General features: G+C 45.2%; 2 protein-coding genes across 2 annotated transcripts in view; both read right to left on the minus strand.

Moving 5' to 3' along the window:
* Positions 1-2,233, minus strand: part of T265_06168 (hypothetical protein) — a gene marked incomplete at both ends in the record, with an annotated part of 53,310 nt that extends 51,077 nt beyond the window's left edge. Inside the window, one exon of the mRNA XM_009171369.1 lies at positions 2,132-2,233. Within this exon, the coding sequence (XP_009169633.1) occupies positions 2,132-2,233 (102 nt within the window). The remainder of the gene's footprint in view (positions 1-2,131) is intronic.
* A 1,725-nt stretch (positions 2,234-3,958) lies between these two features.
* The window catches only part of T265_06170 (hypothetical protein), a gene marked incomplete at both ends in the record, with an annotated part of 24,878 nt that continues 14,732 nt past the window's right edge, over positions 3,959-14,104 (minus strand). Inside the window, 10 exons of the mRNA XM_009171371.1 lie at positions 3,959-4,486; positions 5,829-6,194; positions 6,272-6,589; positions 7,476-7,643; positions 8,443-8,736; positions 9,676-9,811; positions 9,898-10,115; positions 10,447-10,657; positions 10,943-11,115; positions 13,542-13,855. Coding sequence (XP_009169635.1) covers positions 4,400-4,486; positions 5,829-6,194; positions 6,272-6,589; positions 7,476-7,643; positions 8,443-8,736; positions 9,676-9,811; positions 9,898-10,115; positions 10,447-10,657; positions 10,943-11,115; positions 13,542-13,855 — 2,285 coding nt within the window. The remainder of the gene's footprint in view (positions 4,487-5,828; positions 6,195-6,271; positions 6,590-7,475; positions 7,644-8,442; positions 8,737-9,675; positions 9,812-9,897; positions 10,116-10,446; positions 10,658-10,942; positions 11,116-13,541; positions 13,856-14,104) is intronic.

Consider the following 14,104-nt stretch of genomic DNA (forward strand, 5'->3'; position numbering starts at 1 on the left):
TCATTGACTTAACATCATCACCATCAAAGACAACAACATCAGTGTTAGCACTGATGCTTCACTGCCGTACAACCATGAGGTTCGTTTATATATATATGTATATATATATATATATATATATATATATATACATATATATATAAACGAACCTCATGGTTGTACGGCAGTGAAGCATCAGTGCTAACACTGATGTTGTTGTCTTTGATGGTGATGATGTTAAGTCAATGATGTCATGCTAATTGCTGTGCACTTTTCGTGAGACCACACAGCAGATATTTTGGAGAACGGACCGCGGGCACAAACAGTAGGGCGCTGCTGGAGCTGAAGACATAATGCTGGTCTAGCGGTTGGTGGCCGGCTTTCGGTTTGTTGATAGACCTGTCAGGAAGCATTTAATTATTCCTCTGAGGCAGTATGAATCAACTCACTGGACTGAAACATCAGTCGTTCCTGTTCGTTTAATCAGGACCTCAACGGTCATTTTATCTCGGTTATGAGCCTGAAATTCCCACAGAATGCTCAACCGGCGCTTGCTTGGCCATGTGCTCCGTATGCCAGTGGACTGACTTCCTCGAAGAGTTCATTTCGCGCAACCACATAAAGGGGAAAACGGGCCACCGGCGCTTGGCCATGTGCTCCGTATGCCAGTGGACTGACTTCCTCGAAGAGTTCATTTCGCGCAACCACATAAAGGGGAAAACGGGCCAGGGGAAGTGAACGAAGTATAAATACCATTGCCGGTCAACCCACGGCGGTGGTCACCGCTGTCTTCTTGGATGGGGACCCCAAGACGGGCCACATTAATGGTTAGAGACACCGTTAGACATGGTCCAGTCGCGTCCTCAATGGTGCCCGTGCATATAAGCCACTGCCTTCAACATGTTCTCCGCAACTGAGAGTACTGTATTTACGAAGCGATTTATCAGCTCCCGCCTGCAATTCGTAGCTACCTACCCCACCGCCTAAATCATCGAACGAAACCGTGGTAGCTACAACCATTGTACAACGAGTACGCAGTTATTACAGCTGATAATGACTACAGAGAAGCTAAACCGCCTGGGTGCTTCCCGTAAATTGAAACAGTCAGCTGCCGGATTGCCCAATCTTCAAAACGGGCACTTCAGATAACAATATTGGATTTTTGGGATCCATCACCGACCCCTTACTATACCAAACCCTTGAATACCAGATGCCACTCTACACCTTTTCCACTATTGTTCAGCGGAATTTGTTGGACAGAAGACAGTTACTTAATATCCCTTGCCGAAATACCAAGACCAACTTAGTAGTGAGAGTGCTCAAGAGATCATCACGTAAACTGTGACATAGCAGTTGAAACAGCAGGGCAAGATCCTGAACTATGTTAACGAAAACGACTTATCCGAAATCGGAGTTTGCCTTGACGATACGACACTTTACGATCAAGCCACCTCCCCACTTTAAATGCAATCTGAACTGTTCGTTTTGACCATTTTGACCGTAGAACATGAACTGACGTGATAAGAGGCGTGGAAACGTCCGATTAAAAAATCACTTAAGGAAGACGAATTAGGGTAAAGGCTTATTTGGAAAAAGCCACTTTCTTTTCTACGAGAACCATTCACAAACAAGGAAAAGTTTTTGCACTCCTTGGGGGTTTCTTACATAAGGGTTAAATGTACTAGGATCACGGACGTCAATGATGAACGAACACTGATCGTTACTGGGGCAGAATGCTTGTCTTTATCGATACCCTTCGTCCATAATCTAGTTGATAAATCGTAATAAACAGCCCATTCATAGCGCCTTATCTAAGAAGCCTCGAACTTATTTGAGGTGTTAAGAGCGGAACTGCAACCGGAGCAACTGCATTCGAAAAAGAAACCTCCCAAATCCACTTAGGTAAAAATAACTTCTGAACTCCTGTTGTGAGATACAATAGGAAACAATCACGCGGAACTCCGTTGCTAGCAGGTTCCTCCCTCTTTATCTGGCGTGAAAACAGTCGACCACTAATAGGGAATATGAATTGAAAAGGTGTACGGATCCCCATGGATTGAGCGGTTTACGCCAAAGCCTCTTCGATTTATGCACCTCTTTTACAGATACCTAAGCTCTGAGCAGCGCTGCACGGCATTAGCTCAGCACACACCTGAATGTGCTTGGAAACCTTCACAAAAGGGAATTCAAACGCATCTGTCATCTGACCTCCACAATGGGCGCATCCATTGAATTTCATCGGTGACTCGATCATTGTGTACCGGACCCCCCATCACAACAATCAGCTAAAGCACTCAAGTTAAAATCGTCTGGAGTTTGCTTAAATCACACGCTGCTGTTGCTGAGGCCTCTGGTTGTGAGCACGTCGTTTTTGTGACGCTTTGTCCCTTCACCCGGTTATTTTTAAGGGGCCACACGATGTGCGCGTTCGACACATACGTTCTCGTATGGTAGGAATTGCTAACAGCCATTGCGTGTGTGGATTTCTCCTCGTCTTTTCGTATACTGAGCACTTTTATGCTAATAATTCTGCAACGGATTTTGACTAGCGAAAATTACGACCCAAAGCCTTGTTGGGTATCCTTGACGGAGTTTTGCTCACTGTATACTCAAGTGATCGTGACAATAAAAGGTATTCAACGAAACACAAGAGAACGAATCTAAACGACAATTATAGGGAAGCTGCTACTTATTCAACAGCTCGTGTGAATTTAACCGTTTCTGAAAAGACTAGTGTTTCCGCAAATGAGACCAACCGAAAATAGCCATGGATATTCAACAAGCAAATCTAAATATTATGTTTGGCGACAGAGAAACGTAGAAGACAGTTTTTTCTTCCAAAATACTCAACTTTCTTACCTCAATCACGTTTGGTGTCCCTCATCATCATCATCGACAGCATGACATCAGTGTTCAACACCGATGCTTCAGTGCCGTATTGGTGTCCCTACCATTATTTATAGTCAGTTATATTCAGTCCAACTACGCCGACTAACGTGGTGTCATGACACCACTCTGTTGCATGTTCCCCAAACGATGAACCTGAATGGTTCCCTTGAGTCCCGACTTCCTATTTACGCACATTCGTATTCAAATGTTCGACGCCTTGATCTTATGAAGTACTTAGGAAATGATTTTGTGCCACACAAAAGTGCAGTATTTTCCATAACCTATTCCTCCCAGTCGCGGACTATCATTTCGATGCTCCACGGACGTTTTCGAATTGACCTTTTGACGATCTGCAGGCCTCTTGTTTAAGTAGACGCAATAACTTACCTCTTTAAACACTCAGGCTTCAGGCACACAGATCGACAGCCGATTTAAACACCACAGTAATCGGTCCGTTGCGCACAAGCATCGTTAAAGTCGGACCACCTGCGTGGTCGAAGAATAGGCGATGCTCTTTTCCGTCTGCATCATTTGTTATCTCTGCTGGTGAGCTACTCATGGTTGAATAATAGTGCTCGCCGCTTCCAGTCTACTTAGAATCGTGGGATACGCACTGTTGATTATCAACGAGGATAAGTGTAAACACTTAAGCTTAGTGACTGCAAATACATGGTGGTCTCAGTGGGAACTTTGAAATCTCCCCACTATCCAAAAATATCGTGAAATGAGTATGATTCAGTAGATATACATAAAAGACTGAATTCAAACTGAAACCACATGGAGTGACGATAGTTGATATGTGAAATCACCAGAATACGCCCGAACGCTTGGGCATCCGGATTGCCCACATTCGTCGCTTGGCTCCACTGGGAATAAGATTACTAGTCTACAGCTAGTGCACAAGGTATGCACCGCCCCATGGCAACTCGCATTAACAATCGTTCAAAGAGCTTCACGAAATATGACCGTGAATCCTGTGTAATCGGTGCGATTCCTATTCCTCAGCACACCTGTACATCGGTATCATATATGGTCCATGGTATACTGGATCGTGATAAAACTCAAACAGGAGCAAACAAGTAAGTACCAAGTGACGTTTATTCATACTCTGAGAGAAAATAACGACCAAACGATTTCTAGACGATCAGACTGTTTTCATCTGGAATACACGCATACGGCAGGGTATGTGAGGGTAGTTCGTTGAACATCACCGAATTTGGTGCAGTTCCATTTCGGTTTCCTCGGTGGTGAAATCAAGCAATGGAGGGGGCGGGACAAAGGAAACCAGCGTGAGTTAATAGCTTTGTCAGAGGAGGTCGAAAGGGGATGGAGAAGGGGTGATAATGTACATGGTTTGCAATCATTGGGCGACAGGCAAAGAGGGGTGGATTCCATTGAAAGGAAATTAGTCACGCGGAGTGAACAAAACAACAACGACAACGGATAAGAACGGGTGGTGAGAAAGAATCCGGTAGAAAAGCGATAGAAATCCATGTGGGATAAGGATGGACGATGTTAGAGTGATGTTTTGCTACTTGTTCATCAGAGCCACGCTGACCGCTTTGCGTTGTTCATCATTCAGTTGACTGACGCAGGCCTCGACGAGGGATGAATTGGACTGAAGATGGAGTAAATGGAGCGGATTGTTAGTTGACTCCGCTGTAGAACTATTTATAGGACCTATGCTAAAGGTCCAGATTGGACTCGAACCATTCAGTTTCAGAGCCATCCTCCTTTGGGCTACCGGTGCTACAGTTCAGTGCAGCCAACTTGTCAGAATACTAACCAGCAATAGCGTCACAAATGGCAGGAAATCACGATAACTTATTTGAAGAAATTCATGACAGAAAAGGATAAATGCAGAGAATAACAATGATTCGTACTCAGCGGTAACAGAAACCGAGGAATCAAAGCGAAGCTCGACAAGCACGGAAATAGAGTGAAATGAGAGGTGGGTATCATTTAGAATGAGACCATGCAACCAACGGCTAAATGGGGTTTTCAAGGGCTGAATAATGAACTCCATAGCTTGCCGAAATACTCTGCTGAATGCACATCAAGCAAGGTGAAAAAGCTACAAGCGGTAGTTCCGGAAGGTTATCAAGGGTGTGCACCCATAGGACAAGGGCGAGATGGCTTAGTGGTTAGAGCACGAATTCACTGACTGGAAGGTTCGTGGTTCGAACCTGTTACGAAAAACGTCCAAACTGATCTAAGGTGAAGGGGGAAGTTACTCTTGGGAGGGAGTTCTAATGATAATGTACGCACCTCAAATAATGATAGGTATACAATGAAGCTGTTGCTGCGACCCTCCTGCCTTGCCAAGCAAGACGTCGTTCACATGCACGATCACTTCCTACGGCAGTGAATCATCGGTGCTAACTTGTTTGTTCGAGTTAGGGCCTTGACAGTGCCCTCACAGTTGCAGTGACAGTATGGTGGAAATCAGTCAACAGCAGCTGACCGAATTCGTCGTGCGTTGACAACAACTTATCCAGTCTGATAATGGACGCGGTTGAAGAGGAAAGAGGCACCTTTCGGTGCCTCGCTGCCACGCCACCCAAAGGAAGCACGAGGGCTGGGATACTGCCAGGTTGCCAAAGCTTAGACAGCGGAAGTCGAGAAGCGGAGGCCGGATTCGAATCGCAGAACTTCCGGTTAGTAAATTCGGGCCCTAACCGCTGAGCCATTTCACTCTGACTTTTGGGATGCCCAGGTCTCCTTTCCTACGCTGTAGTTAGTAGGAAACGAACATTATTATGACATGATGATAACCTGGAACTACTTAATTTGAGTGCGTGTGATTGAGCGCAAGATATTACTCCCCGTGATAGCAAGGAGCTGACTGATCTGGTAGCGACTGATTCCCCTTTCATTGAGTAACTAACGACGCGGCTAAGTGATGAAATTTGTGAGGACCGTCAACATCGAATGGAGTTGAGTGGAGGCAAACTATTTACCTGTATATGCCGAAGGATGTATACACATCGTTGATAAGCGGACAATTTCTGATCAGGTGGGAAACCATTTTGTTGCGGGTGGTCACCGGAGGCAGGGACAGATTTTGGTTTACTGTCCTCCGTGGCGTCGGAAAGACCACCAGTGGACATAGCTTCCGCAATGGCCTTCACGATGCGTGGTAAATTCGCGTTGTCCGGACCAAGAATTATGCTATTGTTGGCTTCGATGAGATCACATAAGTAACCGTATACGTGTTCCGTTTCAACGGCGTCGTCCCAGACCGGTAGCCAATCAAGCCATCGAGGCAAAAGAGTATCTACTCCACCGACAGACGGTGGGAGGCAGTCAGGCCGGTACTTCATGATCTATAAAAAAAACCAAGATATAGATGGGGTACGGTAAAGCAATCAACAAAACGGAATTCACGAAAGATAAAGCTCACTTTTGTAAGTGTGCTGATTGCATTCTCCGTACATAGGTTATTATCCTCAGATTTGGAGTCCGGAGCCTCAATAATCTGGATCAGGGGAGCAACAAAATCAGGAAGAATGGTATTGTATTCTGGTCCACCATTGATTGCAGCGACACCGATACCGTAAATCGCAGCTTGCCGCACATCTGGCTGTTGATGCTGCACCGCTTGGACGAATGTGGGTAAGAAGAACTGGTGATATTGCCAACTTTGTGTACCACCAAATTCAATCACATCGTCCCACAAGCAAATACCCCACTGGAGATCAGACCATGGTCGGTTGGGTTCCTGGAACATGATAAGCACAATTTTGGCATAGGGAAATAACATGTTGAGATTTCGGCCGATATTACTACGTTCCAAATGAAATAAATAGAGCCACAAGTATCACATTTCTAATGAAGCTTGGTGTAGAAACCGGAAATCGAGAAATCGCTAATTCCACGCAACATACATGTTACAAACTAGTCTGGATTACTGCTTATGAGAGATATTCGTTGCTGTTGTAAATTTAATAGTGAAGGACTACTTAAAATAGGGGAACTGGGCTCAGGACAAGAACCACTGTTTGATATTTTTCATAGCATCGAAGATGGGCACTGTATGAGTGAAGATCGTGTGAATTAGCGCAGCGTAACCCCGCCCGAGCGTTTCCATTCACGATGGCAACAACGCTCAGTGCCAGACCAACAGTGACGACGATCATCATCTGATGAGTATTCTCGAACTTCATCAGCACGTGGTAAAATGAAGGACTTGCTACATTTGCAGCTTAACCAGCACACATAGCCCGCGCTAGTCGTTGGCTTGGAAAGCGGTGCAATGCTCCGGTCTACAGTTTGCCAAATTTATCTACTTATTAGAGTCGGATCCCACACACGTATAGACGTATGCAACAATGGCTAGTAATCACCAACTACGCACAACATGATGCCAGAATATTCGAGTTTAAACAAACTGAAGTGGAAATAATGCAAGTCTCCCAGAAGGTTTTTCCCACTTGCAGCTGCCAACCAACAATGAGCAGAACCCTAACCTTACTACTGATATAAGGGAAGCTTAAGCCGAAACTGCTTTCCTACTGGGCTAGAACGAGTTTCCAAATGGCACCGCAGTGAGATCAAAAGGAGGATAAGTGATGACAAACTAAATTCATTGAGAGTATAAGACTTACAAGAAGTTTGACACAGAAAACAAGCAATTGTTGGAAGAAAGGAAGAGCTTCTTGGCCAAATACGACGAATACGGCATGAACAACATCACACATTTTGGACAAAACATATTCATCTTCATCCTTTTCGGTCAGCAGGCGTTCCTCTTCAATTTCGTCGTAGTCTTCATCCTAAAAGGAAGCACAATCAGGAGCACTGTAGCTAGTGAACTGGATCAAGTGAATGAAAAACAACCGGCCAGACCAAACAGGACACAAACACTTCGAGAATTATTGGAAAAGACAAACTAAAATAGCATCCCCATACGAAGAAGGGATATCCTAGTTTCGGCTACCAACAGCAAAAAATCGACCGACACAAAAGCATGGAGTGTAAATAGTAGTTGCTTCGTCGGAACTTTTTCTTGATGAGAACTTTTGTTCAGAAGCGGAGAACCAAAAGATTCACATTAAGGATAAAATGCAGCAAAAGTTAAGTTACGAGAAGACATGGACGGGACGGGAACTCATCATCGACAGTATGACATCAGTGTTCAACACTGACGCTCCATTGCGGAAACTGAAGGTTAGGAAATTGAAAAACTCGTGTATTCTTGTTAGAGATGAACCAATCCAACGACGATCGTGAGGCATCTCAGTTCACCACGTTCTATATAAGTATTCTTGCGTTCAGCTGTAGCAGCCTTCCGGTGCCTAGCTGCCATGCCACCCAAAGGAAGCACGAGGGCTGGGATACTGCCAGGTTGCCCAAGCCTAGACAGGGGAAGTCGAGTGGCGGAGGTCGGATTTGAACCACGGACCTTCCGGTCAGTAAATTGCGCTCTAACCACTTGGGTCATCTCGCCCCATATAAGTATTCTGGCACAAAACGTATGGAAAACAAAGACAAATCTGAGGACGAAGATGAACCAGAATTGTTAAACGGCAAGACACTAACTAAAAAAGATGCCCACCAACAAACATTGCTCACCTGCCTCTTGGCCAGACGTTCATCGCTCTTCTCAAAATGTTCGTGGAACAGGTGATCCAGAAGGCCCCGAATTTCAGTGAGCTGTTCGTTGGTTATATACGTTTTGCCCACGGCTTCTATGCAACCAGCTAACGACAACAGGTGATCAGCCACAACATCACGTTCCGGCTCGTTTGTGACAGCACGCAGAAGGCTTTTGTGTACACGTGTCCACGCTTGGACAACTGCATCTGGTTGTCGTGCCTTAAGACTTCCCAAAAGGTAAGGGAGACATTCTGCTGCCGCACTCCGCACCTTAAGAGAATAAAAGGAAAGTTGATGGATGATGTACAAGCAAATGATATGAGATCACATACAAAGATCAACATCACACAATGAATATATCAATGAAGTTTGAGTAGAAACACTTTGTTCGCAGTGTTAAGGGCGTCAATGATGTTTGTTTGCACTTGGCTTGGTGTGATCGACGTGGCCCAAGACAGTACATAATGGGACAAGATGACAAGACGACCATAAATATTCAGCCAATCGAGCAAGACTTTGTGTGAGGACCAAACGTTTATCTTTTTTGGCTAAAAGTGCTGAGTTACATCGCCCGTCTACAGTTGACGATTTTCCAACTGCATAGAATGCGCCCGCATCTAGCCCAATAGACATGACGGCCCGGTTGTGCGCAGTTTAAGGTTTATGCGGTTGGGAATGTACCAGGATCTTCCAAAATACGCCTCATAAAAAACGTTCCGACGAGAATTCGAGATGTATCAACAGAAATCTAGGGACGATGCGACGCTAAATCAAAGTGTCCTGACGAATATGCCCGTTGATGATGAAAACAACTTAACTTGAAACGATGAGGCACTCGTTGATGTCAGGACACCAAAGAATGAAAAAGCCCCACATAACAGGAATTAAAAGCAGGTTCCTGGTACCGGTGTACAGTGCGACCAGGTGTTTCACGGTTAAATTTCAGCCCAATTAAAAGAGACAGAAAGCTCCGATGAGATCAGGGCCGAAAATTCCACTAGTGCTGTGAGGTGAGTGATAGTCCCAAATCCAACAATCGTAATCGAGTTGAACAGTTGAGATGAGCCCAGTGGGTGCTCTGGTACCAGGTATTCAAGTGGCTGAGCGAAGTGATTTACAAACATAAGAAATGAAGTAGCATCGAAGCTGATTGGTGCACAACAAATGTGGAAAAAGACTCAAACGAACATGGCACGTTGCAACACTCACTTCGTCATTAAAATAGAAATCCAGAAGAGGGACCATTATTTCGAGCACTTGTTGACAGTAGGGTGCGAAACTTTCCTTCATTTCCCGAGCATAGCAGACGAGCATCTGACAAGCCGTTGCCTTGTCTTCCAGACCACTGGAAACAGTAGATACAAAGTACGTCGTGAAAGGAGCGGCAACGCAGGGCACAGCAATCAGAAATGAAGGCAGTCACAAACATACCTCGTACGGATCGCGTAGTTGCGGTCCTCGCCAAGCTTTACCACCTGCCAGTCAACATCGGACTCAACCGTATCAGCCTCGTCGTTGTCCAAAATACAAATTTCCGGCTTGATACAAGCTGACTTCAATACTTGAGGCATAACCACGGGCAGGTAACTTTCGAAGTCTCGGCCGAGAAGCTTACAAATTCGAGCCCAAGCGCTGATCATGTAGGAGGCCTGTTGGGATGGGATATTGGTCGGCAGAAGAGAATACAGACAACAATGAGACAAGTTAAGTTGGTGAGTCCCGTATATTAGGTTACTGATACGCGAAAAACCGATTCAACTCAAACAGACCTCTCAACCAATGGTTGAGGGGATTCGTTTTAGGGGCCTTGAATCGAGGCTATGGTCAGAAAAGGCTGATGAACTGCTTGTATGAAGAACCACAAGTATGCAAATGGGAACTCGACCTCAATTCTTATAAGTACAAGAAACCAGACCAAACCAATATCGGGCGCGTGAATCTAGCCATATAGAGCCCATCAACCAATAGAACGACTCTCACCTGAGGATCATCGTCATCACCCGCGGCATCCGTATCGTTCTGAATCTGAGTAGCCATCAAGAGGTTCATGACGGGGCCCACATCATGAATGAATTTCTCTTTGCCAACAGCAAGTCCGATAAGACTGATACATTCAATGGTTTTCCCACGCAACAAACGGAGGTCTTTGTGAACAGCGTTCTCCATTATGTACTTTAGAATGGGCATGAACCTGAGGACGAGACAGTTTAAAAACACGTAGTAGGCGAGAAGGAAAACAGGTGGAAATACACCTACGAGAGATAATTAATCCGTTTGAATGATGGCCAGACAAAGGGCTGCCTCTGATGCAACAGAGGGCATAAGTCTCAGATGGAAAGGGGATTTCAACGGCGTGAGAAACACACCATTACCCAAAGGACAGGACACAGAGACCAGCTAATGGATCCAGAGAAACCAAACTGATTGAAACAAGAGAGGAACGCAGTAGCTCAAGCGGATATCCAAAAACGCTTACCGATCATAGTATGGTAAGAATTTTTTTTCTGAAGCATCGGCGACAGACGCGACGGTAGTGACAATCTGAGTCAGTACCAATTTCCGCCCATGTTGAACCATTTCCTGGAATTTGGAGTTCATTATCTGCTCCAGCTTGTTGACCAGACCATCCAGGTAATTCACGAGAATATGCTACAAACAAGGATTAGAAAAGTAAAGATGTAAAGTGCACGAAAAATCGTTGGCGTATGCGATTCCTGCATGAACACTTAATTATGGGTTCAAAAACGCTTCAATAGTGTTCTTCACTCCAGACGAAAGGGACCTAAAGAGCCTAAAGATACGTAAATGAGAATCATCTTAAATTTGTAAAGCGATATTCCGTTAACTGCTGTCTCCTTGATGTTATTGAAACGATCCGGTGGACTAGTGGCGAGGAAATCGCTCCTCAATCTTCATCAATGTCAAATACTAAAGGGTGAGGAGCTTCCATACTACGGTGCGACTTAGGGGTTAACTCACACCAAGACAAGATGTCTATCCCTCAGCCGATCAGCACGGGAACATCGATCCTGACCTCTTTACAGAAGAAAGAGGTAGACGAGGTCGGCCCGAAAAGCCGGTCTGTGATCAATTAAAGATTGACCGTGGAAGCCGGCGACCTTTATATGAAAAACGACTAAAATCTACCAGTGTAACTCTAACTGCATTCGCTGTGTGCAGCAGCAGACGGAATGAGACATCTATGCTTCAGTTTCTGTACTTCCGGGGTTGGCCACTGGCTTACAACCAAAAAAAACCACCCGTTCCGTTATAGGTTCCGGGGTTGCCACCGGCCTAAAACCAAAAAAAACCACCCGTTCCGTTATAGGATCCCGCTGTTTCCAGGTTAGACATCTAAGTCAAGAGCTGAGGAACCTGCCTTATGCGTTAAACTCGTAACTCATCTCTTCCCACCATTTAATTAGCCCGCTTTAGCGTATTCAGTTTTCAGCTACTGAATCATCCAGGAAAAAATGAACATGGCCCGTTTGGAAATTCTAGAGATCAAATGTTTGTATTCCATCGAACTGGACCATAACTAGCCCTTGGTTGAACTTTATTATTTCAGTGATGAAAACGCCTGGAAGGCGGTTCGTATGAAAAACATCAAAGTTCTTCGTAACCGCTTTTTACCAGTCAGGCTTGTCCGCCCACGGGTTTGCGCCACTCTGAGGGAGCCTAGGAGAACACTCGTCTTGGTAGACGATGATTTGACATGTACAGCACATGACCGGGCTACCACAGTTGATGGCGCTAATGTTTTCTGTGACTGGAGTACCTACTGCACAAACGAAAACCAGTTTTCTAATTATCTCGTTACGAATCCATCGACGCCATCCAACACGTTCGAGACCCCTGAGGTAATTTTCGGTAATCCGAAAGTTGGAGATATACTATTTACAGATGCCATATCTTACAACCATACAGTTCCGAGAACTCGTGCAGCACTTTGAAGTCGAGAGCGATTGCAATTGAAAGATAAGACGGCGGTCCGTTATCGACTAAACAGGAACGCCACCCTCAAAATGAAGTCAAATGCAAGTTTCTCAAGTCGAGCTTTCAGTTGCAAATGTACGCACGATAGATTAAGATGCTGAGGAACTTAACCGAAAGAAGACACTGAATACGCTGCGAGGTGAACGTTCATTACACATATCTTTTGCTCCGTTCCTTGGATTACAACCAATCTGATGATGTGAAACCGAGGTTTCCATGTTACTTTGTCGTATGGTGCATGGAGTGTCAGTTAGAACCGGAGAAGCTGTTATTTGAAGAAAATGGACAAAGGAATCTGAAAGGAACGATATAACTTATCTTGTTCTTGGTTCCGGGAGAAAGTGAGCATTTAAAGAAGTTCCTTCTGAATCGCGAATGCCCCTAGACGGGTTGATTTGTCTTGAAATCAAACCAGTTACGAAAAACTGATGAGGCCCTCGGCCTGCCCTTAAAGAATGAAAGTTTCAGTTCCCTGTGAAAATAACGGCGAATACTAAATGCGAACTAAAGAACAGGCGCTGTGCATATTTCGCATCGGAAGTAAACTTCCCTCTTCACTCTAATCCAGTTGTAAGCTCGAAAAGCTGAAGCTGGCAATTAATCGACAGCAATCACTAATCACAGGTTGTTGCCGCTACAGTTTGGTGGAGAATAAGTTAACACGAACCAAGGCATTTACATTCTGCGTTCAGTGTTTTGTAATCAAATTAGACCAAAGTACGGAGCTCAGGATGAACACTGCCGCAAGCTGAAAATCTAACTGACCGTCTGAAGAATCACTAGTAGCCGGATGGTGCTACCTTGTGCCCAAGTGGACAAAATCTTCCAGGGGTTCGACCAACGTGTCTTACAACTGAAGTTAATGTTGGTGCAGAGGGTCAGCAACTCCATTCCGCTCATCAGTTCTCAATCGCTTCCGTCTGAGTAACCCGGTGCCGAGTTTTCTACAGGTTGCCTGGTAGTCACGTCCTTAGAACAGCACGCTTTTGTCCGATTCATTATAGAATCCCACCACTGACAAGCTTTCTCTTGGAAGTAATAAAGGAGAGCTACACAAAAGAGCTACAAAAGGAGTTTACCTGAGGAACTTTCTCGCAAAAGTTGACCAAAGCGGCTCCGGCATTGGCTTGTACACGGGGAACCGCATCGTCAAGCACCTGGACAAGGGCTGGTAGAACAAGAGTGTGGTGAGCCTTTTGCAATTTCGGTCCGAAATCAGAAGCCATCTGACCGACCGAATTGCAAGCAGCATAGCGGACACGAGGATGGGGATCAGCAAGACGGGGAACGACAGCCTCGAGAACAGATCCAAGCATCGTCTCCATTAGTTTACTGCTGCCTTCACTGCAAGCGGAAATGGCCATCAGACCAGCATATCGCTGCTTCCAATCAGCTGTAAAATGAAGTAAAGGCATGCAGATTATAGTGTACAGGAACGATGCGAAATAAGGTGAGACAATAAAAGGTGAACGTAGGAAGGGGTTGGGAAGGGACATCGGTGGACGCTGAACTGGCCGCTGCGCGCCGAGGACGTCAAAAGACTTTCAGTGTTTGACCATCGATGTCTTCGGAGCATTGCCCGAATCTGGTGGGAACACCGGATCAGTAATTCTGAAGTACGTCGAATGGTATTCGGGAGAAA

This window comes from Opisthorchis viverrini, assembly GCF_000715545.1.
Source record: "Opisthorchis viverrini unplaced genomic scaffold opera_v5_124, whole genome shotgun sequence".
NCBI lineage: Eukaryota > Metazoa > Platyhelminthes > Trematoda > Opisthorchiida > Opisthorchiidae > Opisthorchis > Opisthorchis viverrini.